General features: G+C 37.1%; 1 protein-coding gene and 1 pseudogene across 3 annotated transcripts in view; both read right to left on the bottom strand.

The window, feature by feature from the left end:
- Positions 1-18,333, bottom strand: part of TMEM59 (transmembrane protein 59) — a 30,861-nt gene that overhangs the window by 6,817 nt on the left and 5,711 nt on the right. For 2 of the 3 annotated variants that reach the window (XM_032428398.1, XM_032428395.1), the window contains 5 exons: positions 16,942-17,036; positions 14,381-14,533; positions 12,742-12,823; positions 11,619-11,700; positions 7,829-7,937 (listed from right to left, as the gene is read on the bottom strand). In XM_032428398.1, the coding sequence (XP_032284289.1) occupies positions 7,829-7,937; positions 11,619-11,700; positions 12,742-12,823; positions 14,381-14,533; positions 16,942-17,036 (521 nt within the window). Of the gene's footprint in view, positions 1-7,828; positions 7,938-11,618; positions 11,701-12,741; positions 12,824-14,380; positions 14,534-16,935; positions 17,037-18,333 lie in introns of those variants that run through there. The other variant, XM_032428405.1, reaches the window with a different exon arrangement.
- Positions 233-4,374, bottom strand: LOC116647247 (annotated as a pseudogene).

Below are 18,333 nucleotides of genomic sequence, written 5' to 3'. Positions count from 1 at the left end.
GAAAGAGGGAAGGAAAGGAAGTAATGAGGAGTCAACTGAAATTTACAGAGCAATCACTAAAAGTCTATAAAATTTACATTACAAAAACCAGAATGTGAAGAGATGAAGGTGATGTGGGAGATAGTATGAGCAAACCAAGTTCCTCATTTTTCAGTAAGAAGACCTCAGATAATGTCTAAAGCTGATAAAACAAGAAACAAGATAAAATTACAACAGAAGATAAAAATTAAATAGAAGATAAAATTAAAATGTGGTAATTACTTAGAAAAACTGCTTAAACTATTAACTGATTTATCTGAGAAGTGAAGAAAAAGAAGACAATTGAGGTCACACATATTACTTCTAAAAGTTAACAAGTAAATTAGTAAGTATGCAGTGGGCTTTGGGCCTGGCTCTGCCACTAGCCAGTTACACGAGCTCGGGAAAGCTGCTTAAATCTCCAAAACTCAGCTTCTTAACAGAATTTGGATTTAAAAACTGTAGCACTTATATTGTTTTCTGATTTTCTGACTCTTTTAGCAGACTTAACACTTCTGAACAGTAAGGTTCTTGGTCTTTTTTTTTTTTAAAGACAAAAAAAATAATGCTTATTACAATTTAAGACATATTCACCCTACTTCCTGAATCTTGGAAGCCTTCATCATTTCATTTCATTCCATCTTGATCATAATATTCTCAATTGTATCTCTAGTCCCTTGAACATAGCCTGGCACATAGTAAGTTATTCATAAATGTATGTGATTTACTAACGTCAATGTTATTAGGAATCTTCCAAAACCCTTCTTCTTCTTCTTCTTTTTTTTTGTATAAAACTGCATCTTCTTTATTTCACATCTTTGATTTCCTAACAAAATAAACAAAAACCCCACAACACACATCCAAACCCAATGTCAGATGTGGGAAAAGATAGCGCTCAAGGCCCTTGTATCCTGCCTTAGACAGAAAGACAGGAGGGGAAAAACCCACTTGGAATCAGCAGAGGGAACCAGGTGGGCCAGGGCCACTCAAGGCCACTGGGGAAACCATGGGGACACTATACAGAGGGCACAAGGTCTGCAGGTAGAAACTCCTACTAATCTACTTGTTCCACGAGAAAGGCATCCTCATCAGCCTCAAGGGGGAGGATCTCATCAGGAAGAGCAGCGCTGGGTTTCTGTGCTGTCACTTCATCTGTATCAATGCCCAGCCCTTACTTGACCATGAAGTGGATAACTGCTGGAGTGGGTCTGGGGATCCTCAAGTGAGAAGCCAGAAGAGAGAAGTGTCGTTTCAAACACCAGCACCACCAAGTCCTTGATGACCTTGTCATTCTTGTCAGCCTCTGCCTTCTGCTGTAGTGTCTCCACAATGGGGTAGTCAGGGTTGAGCTCCAGGTGCTTTCTGGTCATCCTACAGCCCGTTGCAGAGTTATCCCAAAGTGCCTGGGCTTTTCTGATGTGCTCCATGTTAGCTGTCCAAGTGTAGGTGCTAGTCACAATGCAGCAGGGTGAAGACCTAAGCCTATTGGAAACTGTCACCTTTTTTTTCTTTTTTTAGATTTATTTATTTAAGAGAGAGAGAATCTCAAGTAGACTCCCTGCTGAGCGTGGAACTTTATGCAGGGCTCGATCTCAGGACCCTGAGACCATGACCTGAGCCGAAATCAAGAGTTGTACGCCTAACTGACTGAGCCACCCAGGTGCCCCAGAAATCGTCACCTTCTTATCTAAGATTTCTTTCATGAATTTGCAGAGGTTCTCAAATGGCCTTGTTCTCCTCCACTTTCTTCTTCTCCTCTTCATTCTCCTGCAGCTCCACACCCTCCTTGGTAACAGGAGACCAGGCTCTTCACATCAAACTCCTTGAGCTGCTGCACGCAGTATACATCAATAGGCTCGGTTATCTAAACTACCTCAAAGCCCTGCTTCTGCATTTGCTCCACAAGAGCAGAGTTGACAACCTGCTCTTTGCTCTCACCAGTGATGTAACAGGTGGACTTCTGGGTCTGCTTCATGTGAGAGACATATTCTGAAAGAGAAGTACTCTCCTTTCTAGACTAGGAGGTGTGGTAACGCAGCAGCTCAGAAAGGAGTAGCCAATTAGTCAAGTCCTCACGGATTCTAAGCTTTTAAATTTTTAGAGATTGGCTCATACAATTTCTTATATAGTTCTCCTTGTCTTCTGCCAGCTCAAAGAGCTCAAGGCATATGTTCACAGTATTTTTGCAAATGACCTTGGAGATTTTGCTCTGTTGCAGTGTTTCTTGGGCAATGTTCAGGGGCAGGTACTCAGAGTCAACCACAACCATGGATGAAGTTGAGATACTCTCTTATCAATTCATCACAGCTGTCCATGATGAACAGACAGCAGACTGAGTCTGATATTGTTCTTTTTATTCTTGTTCTCAGAAATCAAAAGGAGCCCAACAGGGAATGAACAGCAATGCTCTAAACTCTAACTCACCTTCTAGAGATAAGTGCTTGACTACCAAGTGGTCTTCCCAGTCATTGGTAGGACTCTTGTAGAACCCTCCATATTCCTCCTGGGTGATGTCACCAGAGTTTCTGGTCCAAATGAGCCTGTCTTGTTCAGTTCTTCCTGATAAATACATTTCTCCTTAATCTTCTTTGTTCTCTTTTTGTTGTCCTTCCTGCTATCATCCTCCTCATCTGAGCCCACATCTTCAGTCTTGGGTTTCTCATTATCTTTATCTCCTTTCTCACCTTTCTATTCCTCTGCCTCACTATCAATGATTTCTTTCTCTTGTTCCTTCTCCAAATAGAGGGTGATGGGATAACTGTGAGTGCTTCTTCACCACTTCTTTGACCAGCCTCTCCCAAGTACTCTGGTCTTCTTTAAGGTGGAGGACCACTTTGGTAGCCCAGCCAATGGGCTCATCATGGTCCACATATATAGTGAAGGAGCCCCAGCAGAAGACTCCCAGGCACACTGCTCATCATCACTATGCTTTGTGATCACAGTCACTTTCTCTACCACCATGGAGGCAGAATAGCAGCCAACACCAAACTGTCCAATCACAGAGAGGTCTGCATCAGCCTAAAGAGGCTCCATAAATGCTTTAGTACCCAACTTGGCAATGGCTCCCAAATTATTTATGAGGTCAGCTTTGGTTATGTAAAGCCCTGTGTCCAGCGGAGTCAGGGTGTATTCCTAAGGGTTTCAGTTTTTTAACACTGTCCAACTTAGAAGGGTCTGTCAGGCTCTGATAGAGAATCTTGTCCAAGCACTACTGATCAATTCCCAAAGGAAAATTTCCTTCTTGGAACAGAAGGTGTTGATGACAAGAAACATGAACTGGGCAATTTTTGTCTGGAAGGCAAGTCTCCACCTCCTCCTCTCCATGGTGCACTTCCTCAGGCATCGTAAAGGAGAAAAGCTGCAAGCACTATAGACCAGGGTGGGCAGGGACTGCATGGGAGCGGCTCAAGAGAGCTAAAACCCTTTTTAACTGACCACATGAAATCAGAGGATCACGATCTTGACAAATAAGAAAAAAGGAAGCACACAGATGATGAGATAACACCGAGGAAGCATCTATATCACCACCTGTTGCAATAGCAAATTTCTGCCTGATCTCTAGGAAGAAATATCCAATACTGCTGCATCCTGTTCTCACATGTCAAGATTGACCTGCCCAACTAGGACCGCTATGAATGAAAACTCTTTATCTTAAACAGATAGCTCAACAAGAGAAAGTGTCATCCCATAAAGTTTCAAAAATGACATAAAAAATGTGAAAAAGAAAAAAAAGTAGAGAAATGAGAAGAAATCTTTATAAGTCAAGTTACTCAAAAATGGCACTGCTTTAAGATCAACCAAAGAAATGAAATTCTTTGCCAACTTTTTCTGGTCATTATAATCAAATGATATATGATGAGTACCTACTATGTGCAAAGCAGGCTAAAGATAAATTATTACAGAGCTTTCCTATACAAGAAAAACAAAGCTGCTCCTAAGTTTCTAAGATCACACTCCTGATCTTTATTGCCACCATTTTAAACTTTGTAATGACTGAAAAGGAAGCTTGTTCTATTTCATGTTTGAACTCCCAGATACCAGGTCAGTACTGAAGAGACACATGTTCTCTCAGCAGGCTTATGATTTCCTACAAACACACAGGATCATATATGTAAATAATATAACAAAATATAAATAATATCGCTCACACATGAATTATACTTGTAGAACTTAAAATGAAGTCTTATGTTACTATGGAAAGGGGTCAAAAATAATTTATGTTTCAATAATAAAATCAATGAGAAGGTTTTATGAAAGTGAAAAATAGTTGGCTTTTGGCCAATAAAACTGCATAACTTTGGTATGCTAAATTTTCAGCTATTTTTACAGTAAACAGAGGAAAAAATACCGGGGACAGAGTATTTATACTGTAATATGTTTTAAAACAAGAAACAAAATATTAGTATGTATTAAAAATTATTTATGCTGAAAAGAAATCCACTAAAATGGAAACACTACAGGGGCGCCTGGGTGGCTCAGCTGGTTAAGCATCCGACTCTTGGTTCTGGCTCAGGTCATGATCTGTCGATTGTGGGATGGAGCCCTGTGTCGGGCTCTACACTCAGTGTGGAGTCTACCTCAGATTCTCTCTCCCTCTCCCTCCCATTCATTCTCTCTCTCTCTCAAATAAATAAAATCTTTAAAAAAATAAAATAAAATGGAAATACTACAATAGTTTTGGATGATAAGTGATTTTTCTTTCTGCTTCTTTGTATATACTTTACAAATTTCTACAGTAAGCATAAAGAATTTTTATAATGAAAAAGCAATAGTTGAAACATTATTACCTAGCCAAAGGGGGTTTCACATAGAAAATAAAGCCTAAAAGTAGTGAATCTAAAGGGCTGTTTTCCATACATTTTTCCAGAAAAATATATCTCCTTAGAAAAGTACAGGCCTTTTGAGGGTGTAGCCATAATTTTGATTGTTAAGGATACGTAGTAGAGTTCTAGAGAGGGGCAAGGAAGAAACATCCATATGGCAGATATCTAGGGGGAATATAACAGCTGCCAACAGGACTCCGTGTGTAGTGCTGATGCCTTAAGCTTTATGATCACAGGGGCCAAGGGGCATATGTGGGAATAGTGAGGTGTTTCCCCAAAGAACTTGGAAAACAGGAGAGAATTTCTCACAGAATTAAAGCTATACTATCAAAACAAAATTTAGAGCACTGACAAACATATGAAAGGAAGAGAAGCTCAAGAGTCATCTGAAAGGGAGGGAAAGATCCCCAGGTCTGTAAGATGTAACCAAAGCCACAATGAGAAGAGGACATTCCCATTAAATCACGTAAGGAGATAAGAGAGGAAAACCCATGAGATGCCCATCTGAGAACCGTTTGCATAAGAGAGAATTTGAGGATCCTGGCTCAAAAACATGAACCATGTGGTCCAGGTGGTTATCTATCTTCCTAGTGTCAAAGAGGGCACACAGGAGATCAGCTCCTGAATGAAACACAACATCAACTCTCCTATTTATGATTTCAGGCTAATTAAAGAAACTTCAGCATACTGGCTTTGGAGTCAGATTACCTGGGTTCAAATTCTGATTCTGCCACTACTAGTAAGTGATACTGGGGCAATTATACACTCTTCTTTTGCAGTCTTCATATCTGGAAAATGGGGATAATAATAGCAGCCATCTCACAAGTTACTGAAAGGACTGAATGTGCTAATTCAGATAAAACATTGAGAACAGTGCCTGGGAGAAAGTGCTCGACATCAGTCAGTAGGCCTGCGGACCAGGATCCAGGCTGTGGTGGATTGATCAAGGTAAATTCCACCTAAGTCAGCCATCCAGTCTTTCCTGACAATAACTGGACCAATCTCTATGGAATTTTTCTTTGACAAAGGGCACCCGGGGAGTAAGGAAAAGGAACTGTACTGATGAACAAAAAGGAAGGAACAAAGTACCACAGGGCGGGTGGGGGTCAATAAGGATTTATTAGTATGAGGATGTAGAGAGCATAGGGCAGCTCAAAACGAAGTAACAGGCAAAGGCATTCCTATAAGGTAAGTAATTTCAGTTTTATCAGGAACAACAAAATGATTACAATATGGACATCAAAACTAAACAATAACACAAACAGGTAACGCAGAAAGAGGATGTTATCTGTATATTCATATCATAAACAGATGAGTTCTATAGAAATCTACCTATTCTTTAATACTTCCACAATTCCAAGTTCTTCCCAATCCTGTCTAACTTTATCCATTTGATTTCCTAATTTAAGTTCTTCTTACCAAGTCAATTCCTTATAGTCCTTCCTTGATAGCTTTTTTTTTTTTTTTTTTTTTGAGAGAGAGAGTGAGAGAAAGAGAGCGAGCACAAGCATGGAGGGGGGTGGGGAAGAGCAGAGGGAGAGAGAGAATCTTAAGCAGGCTCCACAGCCAGCATGGAGCCTGAAGTGGGGCTCGATCTCATGACCCCAAGATCATGACCTGAGTTGAAATCAAAGAGTTGGACGCTTAACTGACTGAGCCACCCAGGCGCCCCACCTGATAGCTTTTTCTTGTCTGTAATTGGGAAAATTATACACTCTCCTCTCTCTCTGCTAATCCAAGCCTTACTACCCATTTTTCAAAATTTAGGTCAAGATCCTCATTATCCAAAAGCCCTCCCTGATAATCTCAGCACACAGACTCTGCTTTCCTTAACACTTTATATATTTATTATTTGTGCCACCTTATCAGCCATAGGAAAGATAGTATATAGGAAAAGGATAGGAGTTGCAAGTCAAAAGACATGAGCTAAATTCCAGTTTCAATACTTTCACAGCTGTGCAAACCCAGGACAGTTACCTAGGCATTATAAGCCTATTTACTGATCTATAAAGTGAATAACAAAACCTGCTCTAGAGTATTGCTGGACATGGCAGATATATGAAAATATTTTGTAAATTTTAAAGAACTCTATAAATGTTAGTGACCAACATTATCCTGTTCCAGTTTCTAGCTGCTTATATCACATAGCATCTTAATAAAAAACATGAAATATAATATTATCATAATCATTACTCATATGTAAACCTTACTTTAAAAAGCTCTCTTTATAGCCTACTGAGATAAGACTGTTGTTTAAGCACCATGCTAGGCACATGCTAGTTATTATTAGATTCTATTTTAATTTCTTTCCTTTCTTCTTTTAAATATTTTTCTATTACACTTTGGAGGCACAAGAAAACTAAAGTGTATTTCAGTTGGATTTGATGTCCATACACATTATTATCCTCTATTTAGTTACAGAAATAACTTTCCTTTCTTGAAAGCTAAGCTGACTCACCAAATTATAGCCTTTTCCCAAAACAAAAATCCTTTACACAGTTCGGTTTCTTGGGCCAGAAGAAGTCACAAGAGTTTTCCATCTCTCTCAGGGTTAGATACCAGCACATACTAACTCAAAAATCAAATACTCTAGCCTTGCTGCTTCTAAAGCAGCAATTACCCCTTAACATTTGTGGCAATTAATTTAAAATTTTAAGTAGTTCTACAAATCTTTCTTCTTACAGATCATCTTAGAAACTGGTGTCAACAGGTTCTTTTTAGGCTCAGAAAACCGTGGGGGGAGAGAGAGACCCCTTACTCAGACCAGCCAACTTATACGGCACTCCGGTAGTTAGTGTCATGGAAAACTGGGGACAGTGATTCTCATGCTACAAACCTGCCATTTCCATGTGGGATTAAAACCACCTCATTTTCTCTCCTTCCATTAGGAGAGAGGCCTTGTTTTTCTAGTTAACAAACGGGCATTTAAAATGGTAAAATCACATGGCTCAGCGTTCAAACAGCCCAAGGGCTTGGATTAAACCTACCTCAGAGGGAACATACTGCTCCACAGCCGTAGCGACGGTCGCACAACAGATCCAGAGCAATACCATCACCGAGAGGACAAGAGTCGTGGTTAAAATCCACCCAGAGTTACTAAAAAACAAGTTAGTCAGGTTAAAATTTCATAATATAAAAAACAGATTCTTAATAATGAAAGGCAATCAACCTTATGCACTTAGTTTAATAATACAAATAAAACTTCATGTGTACTACCTTTAAAACTATTTTAAAAATGTACCCAGAGAAGGAAATATTATAATAGCTTTTATATTAGGGTCCTCCATTTCTCAAGTTTCTGGAATATGGCTATCACTTCTATAATTTAAAAAATCAGATATACTGGCTTTTTGCTAAATATATAAAATTAAAGCAAATTACTGTCAAAGGTCTTTTTTAATTACTAAATGAGATAATGCAAATCAAAGTGTTCTATAAATTGTATGCTGCTATTCGTATGTCATACATTATTTTGCAAGGCACTATAGTGATACTTGCTTTAAGAAAACCCAGGATCTCAAAGATTTAAGGTATAAAACAGGTACATTATGAAATGATCATTTATTTTATAAAAAGATGCACAACAGGCTTCTAGAAGTTAGCTTCCCTCGAATAGTTCAAATAATTAATTTGCCACAATTTCCTTATATTTCAATTTACAAGAGTACATCTATTATGAGGCATTTTGTACCCATTATAGCATATCTTAGTAAAGAGATAGTTATATTTTTCTTACGTTTAAAATATCATAAATTCGGCCAGTTACAAGGATTAGCAACTGATGTTTTTCCCATAATTGACCTATTGTTTGCCAAACTATAGATTAAGAGTCAAAAAACAGGAAAAAGTCATGCTATTTTTAAATATTTAATAATCCAGTTCTAAAAAACTGTGATAATTCCTGCAGGTAGTCTGATTTTCACATCTGTGCTCATCCAATACTGCCTGATAAAATGTCTATACTTACCACCATAACCCATTCACTTGATGGTTTGCCAACACTTGAACATGCTAAGGAAAAGGTATACACAGTCACTGTCTCCCAGCAAAAGAGGTGGACATTGGAAAATGCACTGCATCTAAAAGCAGGGAACGCCTATATGATGTTTTGTTTTAAGTATTCCAATTCAAAAAGATAACAGAGTAAAAAATATTTTTAATGAAAAAACACCCACTTTACATATTCCAGCCCTAACCCGAGTACTAAGGTATTTCCTTCCATGAAATGAGAAGGATATATTTGATATCTGGATTCCAGTAACAACTTAAGCCAGAAAACTGGGGCTCATTTTAGAGTCCATCTGCTTCTTCCACTTCCACAAAAAAACAATCCTACAGATTCTCAACTATCTCCATTATCTCTTGTTCCCCTTGTCCATCACCCTAGTTCGTAACTGCTTGCAGGATTTACCAAGCTCTCCAACCTGATCTTCTATCCTTCACATAGACGCCTCTTCCCAATACTTAGATTTGATTACTTTCCTGCTCCTATCTAGTTCCTGTCCACCCAGTTTGGTCTCTGATTCTCCTGACTCTCCATACATATTAATATACTTTATATATTTAGTAGGAAGCCAGCATAGCTGAAAAAAAAATTAAAGAAATCTGTTACAACTAGCAAAAATCTCTGTTCATTATTTAAGACTTATTTCTATGTCCTCTGTCAATCCTCCCTTTTGAAGGTATACTCCTTGTACCATGTATATGAGAGGTATGTATAATATATAGCAATCATCATTGCTTGTTCATTGTTTGCATATTTGTCTCTACCATGCTAGACCTGAGAACTCCATAGAGGCAGAGACTGAACATCTTTCTTTAGGTCCCAAGTCCCTGAAACAGTTCCTGGCACATAACAGACTCTCCAAAAAGAAATGGCAATTGAAAAAATGAGTTCACCTCAGTTTCCATTCTGGAAGCTAAGGGTACCTCCATAACAGCTATGTAGTACAATAAAAAGCACTGCAGTTAAGAGTCAAAAGACCAGATTCCATTGACTGGCTAGGTGATCTTGCATGCCATCATGAAAAACTCATGACCCTCTAGGAAACAGACACCCATGGCAGAACAGGATGAGTAGAAGTTGCAGAATTAAAAAAGCTAGGTTTGAACTTTAACGTAGTGGATACATAATCTTAGGGGTGGGTAATTCACCTCTGACCCACCTACTTATCACAGGGTACTGTTCTAAGAGTCAAATGAGCTCACTGAAGGGAAAAAGCATTGGAAAAAAAGTTATTTTCTATTAAAATGTAGAATAGTATTATAATCCATGTTTGTGCACAGAAACTTCTAGGCACTAAAGCTCTAGTTAAAAAGTTATTTCCTGGGGCGCCTGGGTGGCTCAGTTGGTTAAGCGACTGCCTTCGGCTCAGGTCATGATCCTGGAGTCCCTGGATCGAGTCCCACATAGGGCTCCCTGCTCAGCAGGGGGTCTGCTTCTCCCTCTGCCCTCTTCCCTCTCGTGCTCTCTGTCTCTCATTCTCTCTCTCTCAAATAAATAAATAAAATCTTTAAAAAAAAAAAAAAAAAAGTTATTTCCTAAATTAAACATTTACAAAATTACTTTTAAAATGTTAGATTTAAAAAAACATAAAATATAATGACAAAATGCTAAAGGGTATATAAGTCACCAGTAAGCTGCCAGGTAGTACAGTATTGAGAATAAACTGTAACTGTAACTTAAGATTAAGTGATTACTTAGGTTTCATAAGACCAGCAAACTGCAACAAAAATCCTAAATATCAGACACAGAAAAATTATGCCCGTATTCTGCCAAGGTCAAAAGCAGGTTTAGAAATGAAAGGAAGGGAAAATTTAAAGTTAAATCCTCATTTTTCTTACCCAGTCTTTAAAGCCTTTGTTTGGTAAAAGGAATTTTCTTACCCAGTCTTTAAAGCCTTTGTTTGGTAAAAGGTGCCAAAATAACCCTGCTGATACCTGATAAAACCTGTCAAGAAACTATTTTATTGTAAGAAATTATAGGAAGCAGGCAGTTTGGACTACTGTAGTGTTAAACTTGAGACAGAAGAGCCCACTAGAGTATACACACTGTGAGGGCAAGCATTTGTTTACCACTTCTACTCAAATGCTTGGTCTGGTATCTGACACAGTAGATAATTATCAATAAGTGCTATGGGCCACTGTCTTTCTCTTTCTTCTTTTTTTTGGGGGGAGGGGGGTGCTATAGGAGGAGAGCTCATATCAGAACTCTTTGGAGGAGGAGAAGCATACATATTTTAATAAAACCCCCCTCACTCTCAGAAGGCTTGATACTCCTTCCTAGGAGAGCATAAGGTACCCATTACCCCTGCCTGCCCACTTTCCCCTGCCATCTTTAAGGATCCTTGGCATAGAGTTGACACTCCTTAGCACAGAATACAAAGCTCTCCTTAATCTATACCCCTTACCTACTCTCCCTAGCCTCATGTGCTGTCATGTAGATAAAAACAAAAATCCAACCCCAAACCATTCAGACATACTTTAAAGCTTAATTTAAATGTCCGGAGAAGCACATTTCTTAACATAAATCAGGGAATCTTAACAAGAACAAGAATGCTTCTGTATTGTGAAAAAAACTACCTGCTTGGGTTTTATTATAGTAGTATGTGTATTACCTTTTAAACAAACTAAAGTATCCAAAAGTACAAGTTGGTAGGAAAAAGGTAAACAATTTTTTAGCAGCTGATATAATTTTAAAATAATAAAAAGGAATGCATCTGTCTGATACAAGCCAGATTTTATCACTGATACATATAAATAAACAGGAATACATACAGAGACAGACATCTTAAAAAGCCATCACTTTCTCCATCTTCAAGATAGTTCCTATGTGTTTGTGAACTTCTCATTTGCAGATCTGTTGAAATAACAAGGTACAATTTATGATATCCTATATCCCAAAAGCTAGTCTCAAAACTACTCCTAGATATATAGACTGTACAGATACCCAGTTGCTTTTATAAGTGTAATCTGATACACTGATAAGGAATGCAAGTTCCTCTGGCATGTTAAACACCAAATGAATATTCTACCACATTATGGATTTCCTATTTTATTTTCAAATTCTTGTTGACATTGCTACTTTCTGTTTAATTACATTCTGTTTAATTATCTAATTACAAGATAATTAGAAAGTTAATTAAATCAGTATCTAAAATAAGGTACAAACTAGTACATTTTATTTTATTTATTTATTTTTTTAAAGATTTTATTTATTTATTTGTGAGAGAGAGAATGAGAGAGAGCACATGAGAGGGGGGAGGGTCAGAGGGAGAAGCAGACTCCCTGCCGAGCAGGGAGCCCGATGCGGGACTCGATCCAGGGACTCCGGGATCATGACCTGAGCCGAAGGCAGTCGCTTAACCAACTGAGCCACCCAGGCGCCCATGAACTAGTACATTTTAAAAGGTAAGCTCAGCTTTAGGTTGATGTTATACATTCCTATAAGTTAAAATTTATTTCTAGCATGGAAATAAAAATAGAACAAGAACTCACACTTTTGGGATAGTTTCACTATTCGGTTAGCATATCAGAAATATCAGAATACTTCATTAGTTCATAGTCAAAATATCCTTCAAAGCAAGCTACATGTCTTTAGAATATTGATTCTCAAAGTGTGATCCCCTAACCAACAGTATCAACAAAATCTGGGAACTTGTTAGAAATACAAATTCTCAGGTCCTATCCTAGACCTAGTAAATTGGAAACTTTGGAAGTAGGGATCAGAAATCTGTTTTAACAAGCTCTCCAGATCCTAATGCACTCTAAAGTTTGAGAACCACTGTTTAGAAATTATTTGTTCACTTTCTGTTAGTGTAAGAACAATCATACAACCAATTCCAGACCACAACCAGATTTGCTAGTGTTGTTATCCCAAGCTACTTGAAATAAAACTTACAGGACATTTTGCTTAGCGACGATTCTTTCCAATTTGTAGGCTCCTGCTCCAACTGTGGTGCATACTGGATTTCTGGCTTAGACTAAAATGATAATGAAAGCAATTAAGCCATTTCTACTTCTTATGCTTTTCTCAGTAACAAGTTCTATAACACATCATCTGTATAAACACTCAAATTGAGAAAAAGTAACAGAAGTTTGGTATAAAAAATAAAACACATTAGCCACAATATATTTTAATTGCACTTCCTAAACATCAGATCCGGTGCCTTGCAAAGAAACAGACAGATTTCTGGCATCGTCAAGTATTTAGTCAGTTTAACTTTCTGACAACATTAAAAATAAATTAAAAAGCAGGGACAAATTACAACATACTGCATTAAATATCATACCCTGCAAAAATGAATTCTAATTCTAGTTGATCAAGAATAATTTAGCGGACTGCCAAAATTTTGGGCTAAACATCTATTATCTCTATTTTTCTCATCTGAAACATTCCATTTTTCCCTAAGTATGAGTAATTCATACATTATAGCTAAATACTCCATGCTCTACATCCTCCATATAGGACAGATCCTCTGGAGCAGGGGTTTCTCCCGTCTAGTTACACAGAAGTTAATACAAAGAGAGAAACAAAGCTCATCTCACATCTAATCAGGAATGAATGAGGGCTCCAATCTGAGATTCAACTTAAGCTTTAAGCTAATTAGCTTTAGTACACAGAAATTACTCACGTATTTAAAGAGAAAAAATTCCTTCTGTGTTTTACTTATTACCAAATTATGTATAGACGACCTATGACTCAGGATAATGCCACATACTAGCCTTACAGTGAGCCATTCTATTAGCAATAATAATTAAAAGGTTTACTTTAATTATTACCTGAGAGAAAGTGCCACAACATAGTTTGTGGTACATTTGAGGAATTTAACTACCAAATTAAAAGGAAGATAGCATGGTAGGGTGGGATATAAGCCTGGGAATGAAAATAACCTGAGTCTGAAGCCTAATTCTGTTACTTACCAGCAGGGTGACCTTAAAAAGTTAGACTCTTGGTTTCCTTATCAATAAAATAGGGATAATACAACCTCATGAAGGTGTTTAAAGATTTGAGATAACATATGTGAACGCCTAGTACATAAGAACCTTTAAGAAAAGCAGTTATTATCATCACATCACATGGTCAATAATGAGGTAGGAGAAGTTACTTCTCTAGGAGGCAATACACTTCTTCAATAAACTCCTACAAGAGTTATGAAGAAAAGCACTACAAAAAACTAAAAATGATGTATATTGCTCTTCTTCAATATCCATATGTGATATATATATTCATGCCATTATTTACATTCAAAGTATATTCATTACTCTTATCTCTCATATCTAAAGGTTTCATTTTATCAATTTAACCACTATAAAATTTAGAAGACTCAGAGTTCTTGTTAGAAGGACCAATGGGCTTGAGATAGGCTTCCGATGGGCAGAGGGAAGTCTCACTGTGTCTTGATGCCCAATGTTTAATGTAGGCCAAATCAGTAATTATTATTTGATGATGTATATGGCTCTATGCCAAGACACTCATTTAAGACATGTACACTTACTATTGTCGGTATTTAGATGAATTTATGAAGCACAGTTATTACCTGGAATATAACTATTTTTCCATCATCAGCTTGAAGATAAAAAGTCCATGAAGAGGTTATGAAGCTCTGAGCAGAGTCCATCATGTCACTCCAGAATGACCTTACCAGAGTTAGAGGGAAGAGTAGATGCATTTTTGGCATCAGGGACATGAGCTTTAAAAAAAAAAAAAAAGGTAAATCATGAGAAATCTATTATTTTTATATATGTATATTCAAGAGAGCAAACTTAATTAAGATTTCCCAAATCTAGGGACAGGGAATAAAAAGTGATTCTACCATAATAACTAGCATTAAACTCCTAGTTTCCTATGCAAATGAACTGTGATAAAGCTTAAGATCCCAGGCTACTTTAATTTGCCACCAAACCCACATATAAACTACCTATTATCTCTATCAGAATAACAGGCTTTTGAATCAGATCCAAAATTGTGAAGAATCTTAAGATTTGATTAAATAAGGATTAGCAAGGTCTCAAGAGGTAGAAGGGGGAAGGACAAATTCTACCATTCTCATCTTTAATGCTTTTATGTAAATACATCATGCTATAATGAACATCAGTGGAAAAGGGGAAGGAAAAAAAGCCAACCAAAAGAATATATGCATAAAATGTGAGACATCTGATAGCAGGGCAGGGTGAGGGGAATACCTATGCACTGAATATATATAGTAAACTACTGATTTTAACATGAATGGTGATCATGTTCCCCAAATTCTGACTTTTTCACTTATTTAGCAGCAGTGGGCCCCATTTGCTGCACTCTAGGGATGGCTTTGGTTCTGCTATATTTCAAAAGAGAGGCATTATGGAGTAAGAGATCAGTTTGTAGAATCAAAAGATCTATATTCATGATCCAATTTTCCCACTAATAGCTGTGAAATTTTTCATTGATTAATTCACCAAACAAGTATTCACTGAGATTATGAATTTTAGGAGATCAGGGACCATGTGTATTTTATTCATCAACATATACCTGTGCTTAAACTGTGTAATCTATATAGGACAGAGGTTAAAAACAGGGTAATACGTGTGTATGGAGAAAGGCACCTAACCCAAACCAAGGTGAGAAGGGGTTAAGAAGGCTTCACAAAAGAAATGATACCTGCCCTGAATCAAGGGGATTCAATAGAAGGATGGGGAGTAGAAGGAACAAAACCATGAATTAACTCATCATATAAAAATTAAGAACTATTCAGTAGGTATACAACTAAGAGAAAAAAAAGTCTCTTAAAAATTAGAAAACATGTTTAACATTACTCATAGTAAGACCAACACAAATTTAAAATATATTAAAAGTGATACATTGTCGGGAGTTGGGGAAGAAGGAAAGAAGTGGGTATGGGATTTCTTTTTGGGGTGATAAAAATGCTTGGAATTAGATAGTGATGATGGTTGCACAACTTTGTGAACATACTAACAACTACCGAATTGAATACTTCACAAGGGTGAACTTTATAGTATGCGAATTATATCTCAATTTTAAAAATTGGTACAAATTCCACAGAGGGCAATTTTGCTCTACTTCTCAAAATTAAAATACAGATACCTCTTGCTCAGCAATTCTACTATGATTTTATTCTATAGATATAAATGTGTGAAGTATGCAACATCGCTTATAAGTGAAAAAGATTAGAAACAACCAACATGTCCAAATAAGAGATTGCTTAAATAAATTAGGATACATCCACAAAATGGATTGTACAATGAAAAACAGAATGGGTAGACATTCTTTATGTATACTTGTATTTTAAAAAAGAAGGAATATATATATATATCCTTGTACATGCATAAAATATGTCTTTCTTGGTAACCCTGGCTACATTAAGAGGAAAACTGAATGGCTAGGAGATACAGGGGTAGGAGATTTTTCACTACATAGTCTTTTTACCTTCTGAGTTCTATACCATGTAGCTGTACTTTCTATGCAAAAGTTAATAAAATTAACAAACTTTATCCAGTATGTTTGGAGTATAAAGTATGAGGGGTGGGGAAAAGAGATGGCCTAAGAGAGGTAATCAGGAGCCAGGCCACGATAAGCAGTTTGGACTTAACCCAGTATGTAATTGGGGGGGAGGGGGTCCTGAAGCATGTAAGACAGGAGAATGACATGATGAGATTTCCATTTAGAAAATAAATATCTGAACACATACTAAAGGATGGACAGAAGGGGGTGAAGTGGAAAAATAGTTTGCAAGTTTAGTAATACAGATGAGAAAGGAATGATGATCTAAGTTAAGGCAATGGCAGTTGGGGTGAAAAAAAATGACTCTCAACTATCCACTTCTCTGAGCCTCAGTTTTTTCATATGCAAAATGGGGATAATATCATCACTGGAACGAGAGAAAAAAAACGAAAGAGATTATGGATATGAATGTAACTTTTGACAGTAAAGCATTATACAAAAGTAATTATGCAATTGACTTTTCTATTTGCAAACATATAATTTGTTTGCTGAAAACTATAAAATATAACACTAAAACAGTATCTAGTGGGCGATAAACATTTCAATACAAGTCAGTGCAATTTAAGCAGGCAATTCTGAAAGGCAGTATTTGTTTCATACTTGTTCTTGTCTCAGTTCAGCGAATGGCAGCTGATTCTGGCAACCAAGATGGCAAGCATATTGCTCATCAGATTGGGAATATGCTTCTGTACATGCTGTAAGAGAAAAACAGTCAAATTACAAGGAAAAAGAGAGAGACGAAGGGAAGGAGAAAAAGGGAAGGAAAGAAAAAGGGGAAGGATAGAAAAGAAGGGATTTGGCGTTTTATAAAAAAAATTTCTTTTACTTAAAAAGCATTTCATCAATATGAATTTCATCAATATGAATTTTCAAAATTTGATTAATAGTAGCAAACGTATTATCTTAATAAACCCCATATCTTCTACCTCCCACATGTCAGATGTTTCCAGTATAAATCTACTGATTACACACTCAGGCTCAGGCTAGATGATGACATTCATAATAAGGGGATCCTCACCGCTAAGGTTTGCAAAGTGGAAAAAACACGGTCTGGCATCCTGAAGTTTGGGCTCCATACACATTTGGCTGTGTATGTGTCCTGGGCCATGCTGTTTAACCTCTCCAACTGTTGATTTCTATATGCTTAAAATGGAAATGCCATACTTCATGGAGTTGAACAATGTATTTTAGTGATTTACACAAATGTGTGACATTACCGTTAAGAATGGGATCACTCTGCTGAGACTCAAGGGTATTCCCATAGCAAAGAAAAACAAAACAATCAGTTTAACACCTTAAATTCTGAGAAACTGAACTTAGAAAGTGTTCTACAGCAGGATTCCAAAGTTAAGATGGGTACACACCCTCTTCATTTAGTTCACTGGAGCCAGTTCTTTCTTGTGATATATAACACTTTACCACCGTAACAATTTTATCTTTCTTTCCGACCCAGTCATGTATTTGTAATATACTTCTCAAAGGTGCTAGATAATAAATTGAACAGCATTATGCACATATAAAGATGGCCAGTTAGGAGACTGAGCCATAAAAAATAAGGTCATGAAATCAAGGAGACTAGACAGGAGTCACGGCATAGTGATGTGGAAAAAGATACCTCCTGCTACACTGAATAAACAGCATAATGTAATGAATGGAGAAAATTCCATTATAGTTTCTTTGAAAAGTTAAATGTCAATTTTGTCTTGATTACAGGGTTCTTTTATTAACCACATCTCTTTCAGCAAAAGGTAAGAACAGTGATTTAAGAGATGACAGACTCTGGTTACTTCTTTTATCGGCATGACCCACAAAGAATACACTATTAAATAGTGAGTCAAAGGCCTGATTCAGTGGAAAAAAAACTTGAGCTAAATCAACTGGCCTATGATTGAAAGGCTTAGGAAAATTATACTACCCATTGAAAAGGTAGTGATGAATTATGAGAAGGGTAATTACTACTGCATTTAAACCGAATGCTTGGTTACACAAAGG

Source organism: Phoca vitulina, unplaced genomic scaffold (assembly GCF_004348235.1).
Source record: "Phoca vitulina isolate PV1807 unplaced genomic scaffold, GSC_HSeal_1.0 scaffold2, whole genome shotgun sequence".
Lineage (NCBI taxonomy): Eukaryota > Metazoa > Chordata > Mammalia > Carnivora > Phocidae > Phoca > Phoca vitulina.
Note: the sequence above shows the minus strand (reverse complement) of the source record. Positions and strands in the feature narration are given on the sequence as shown.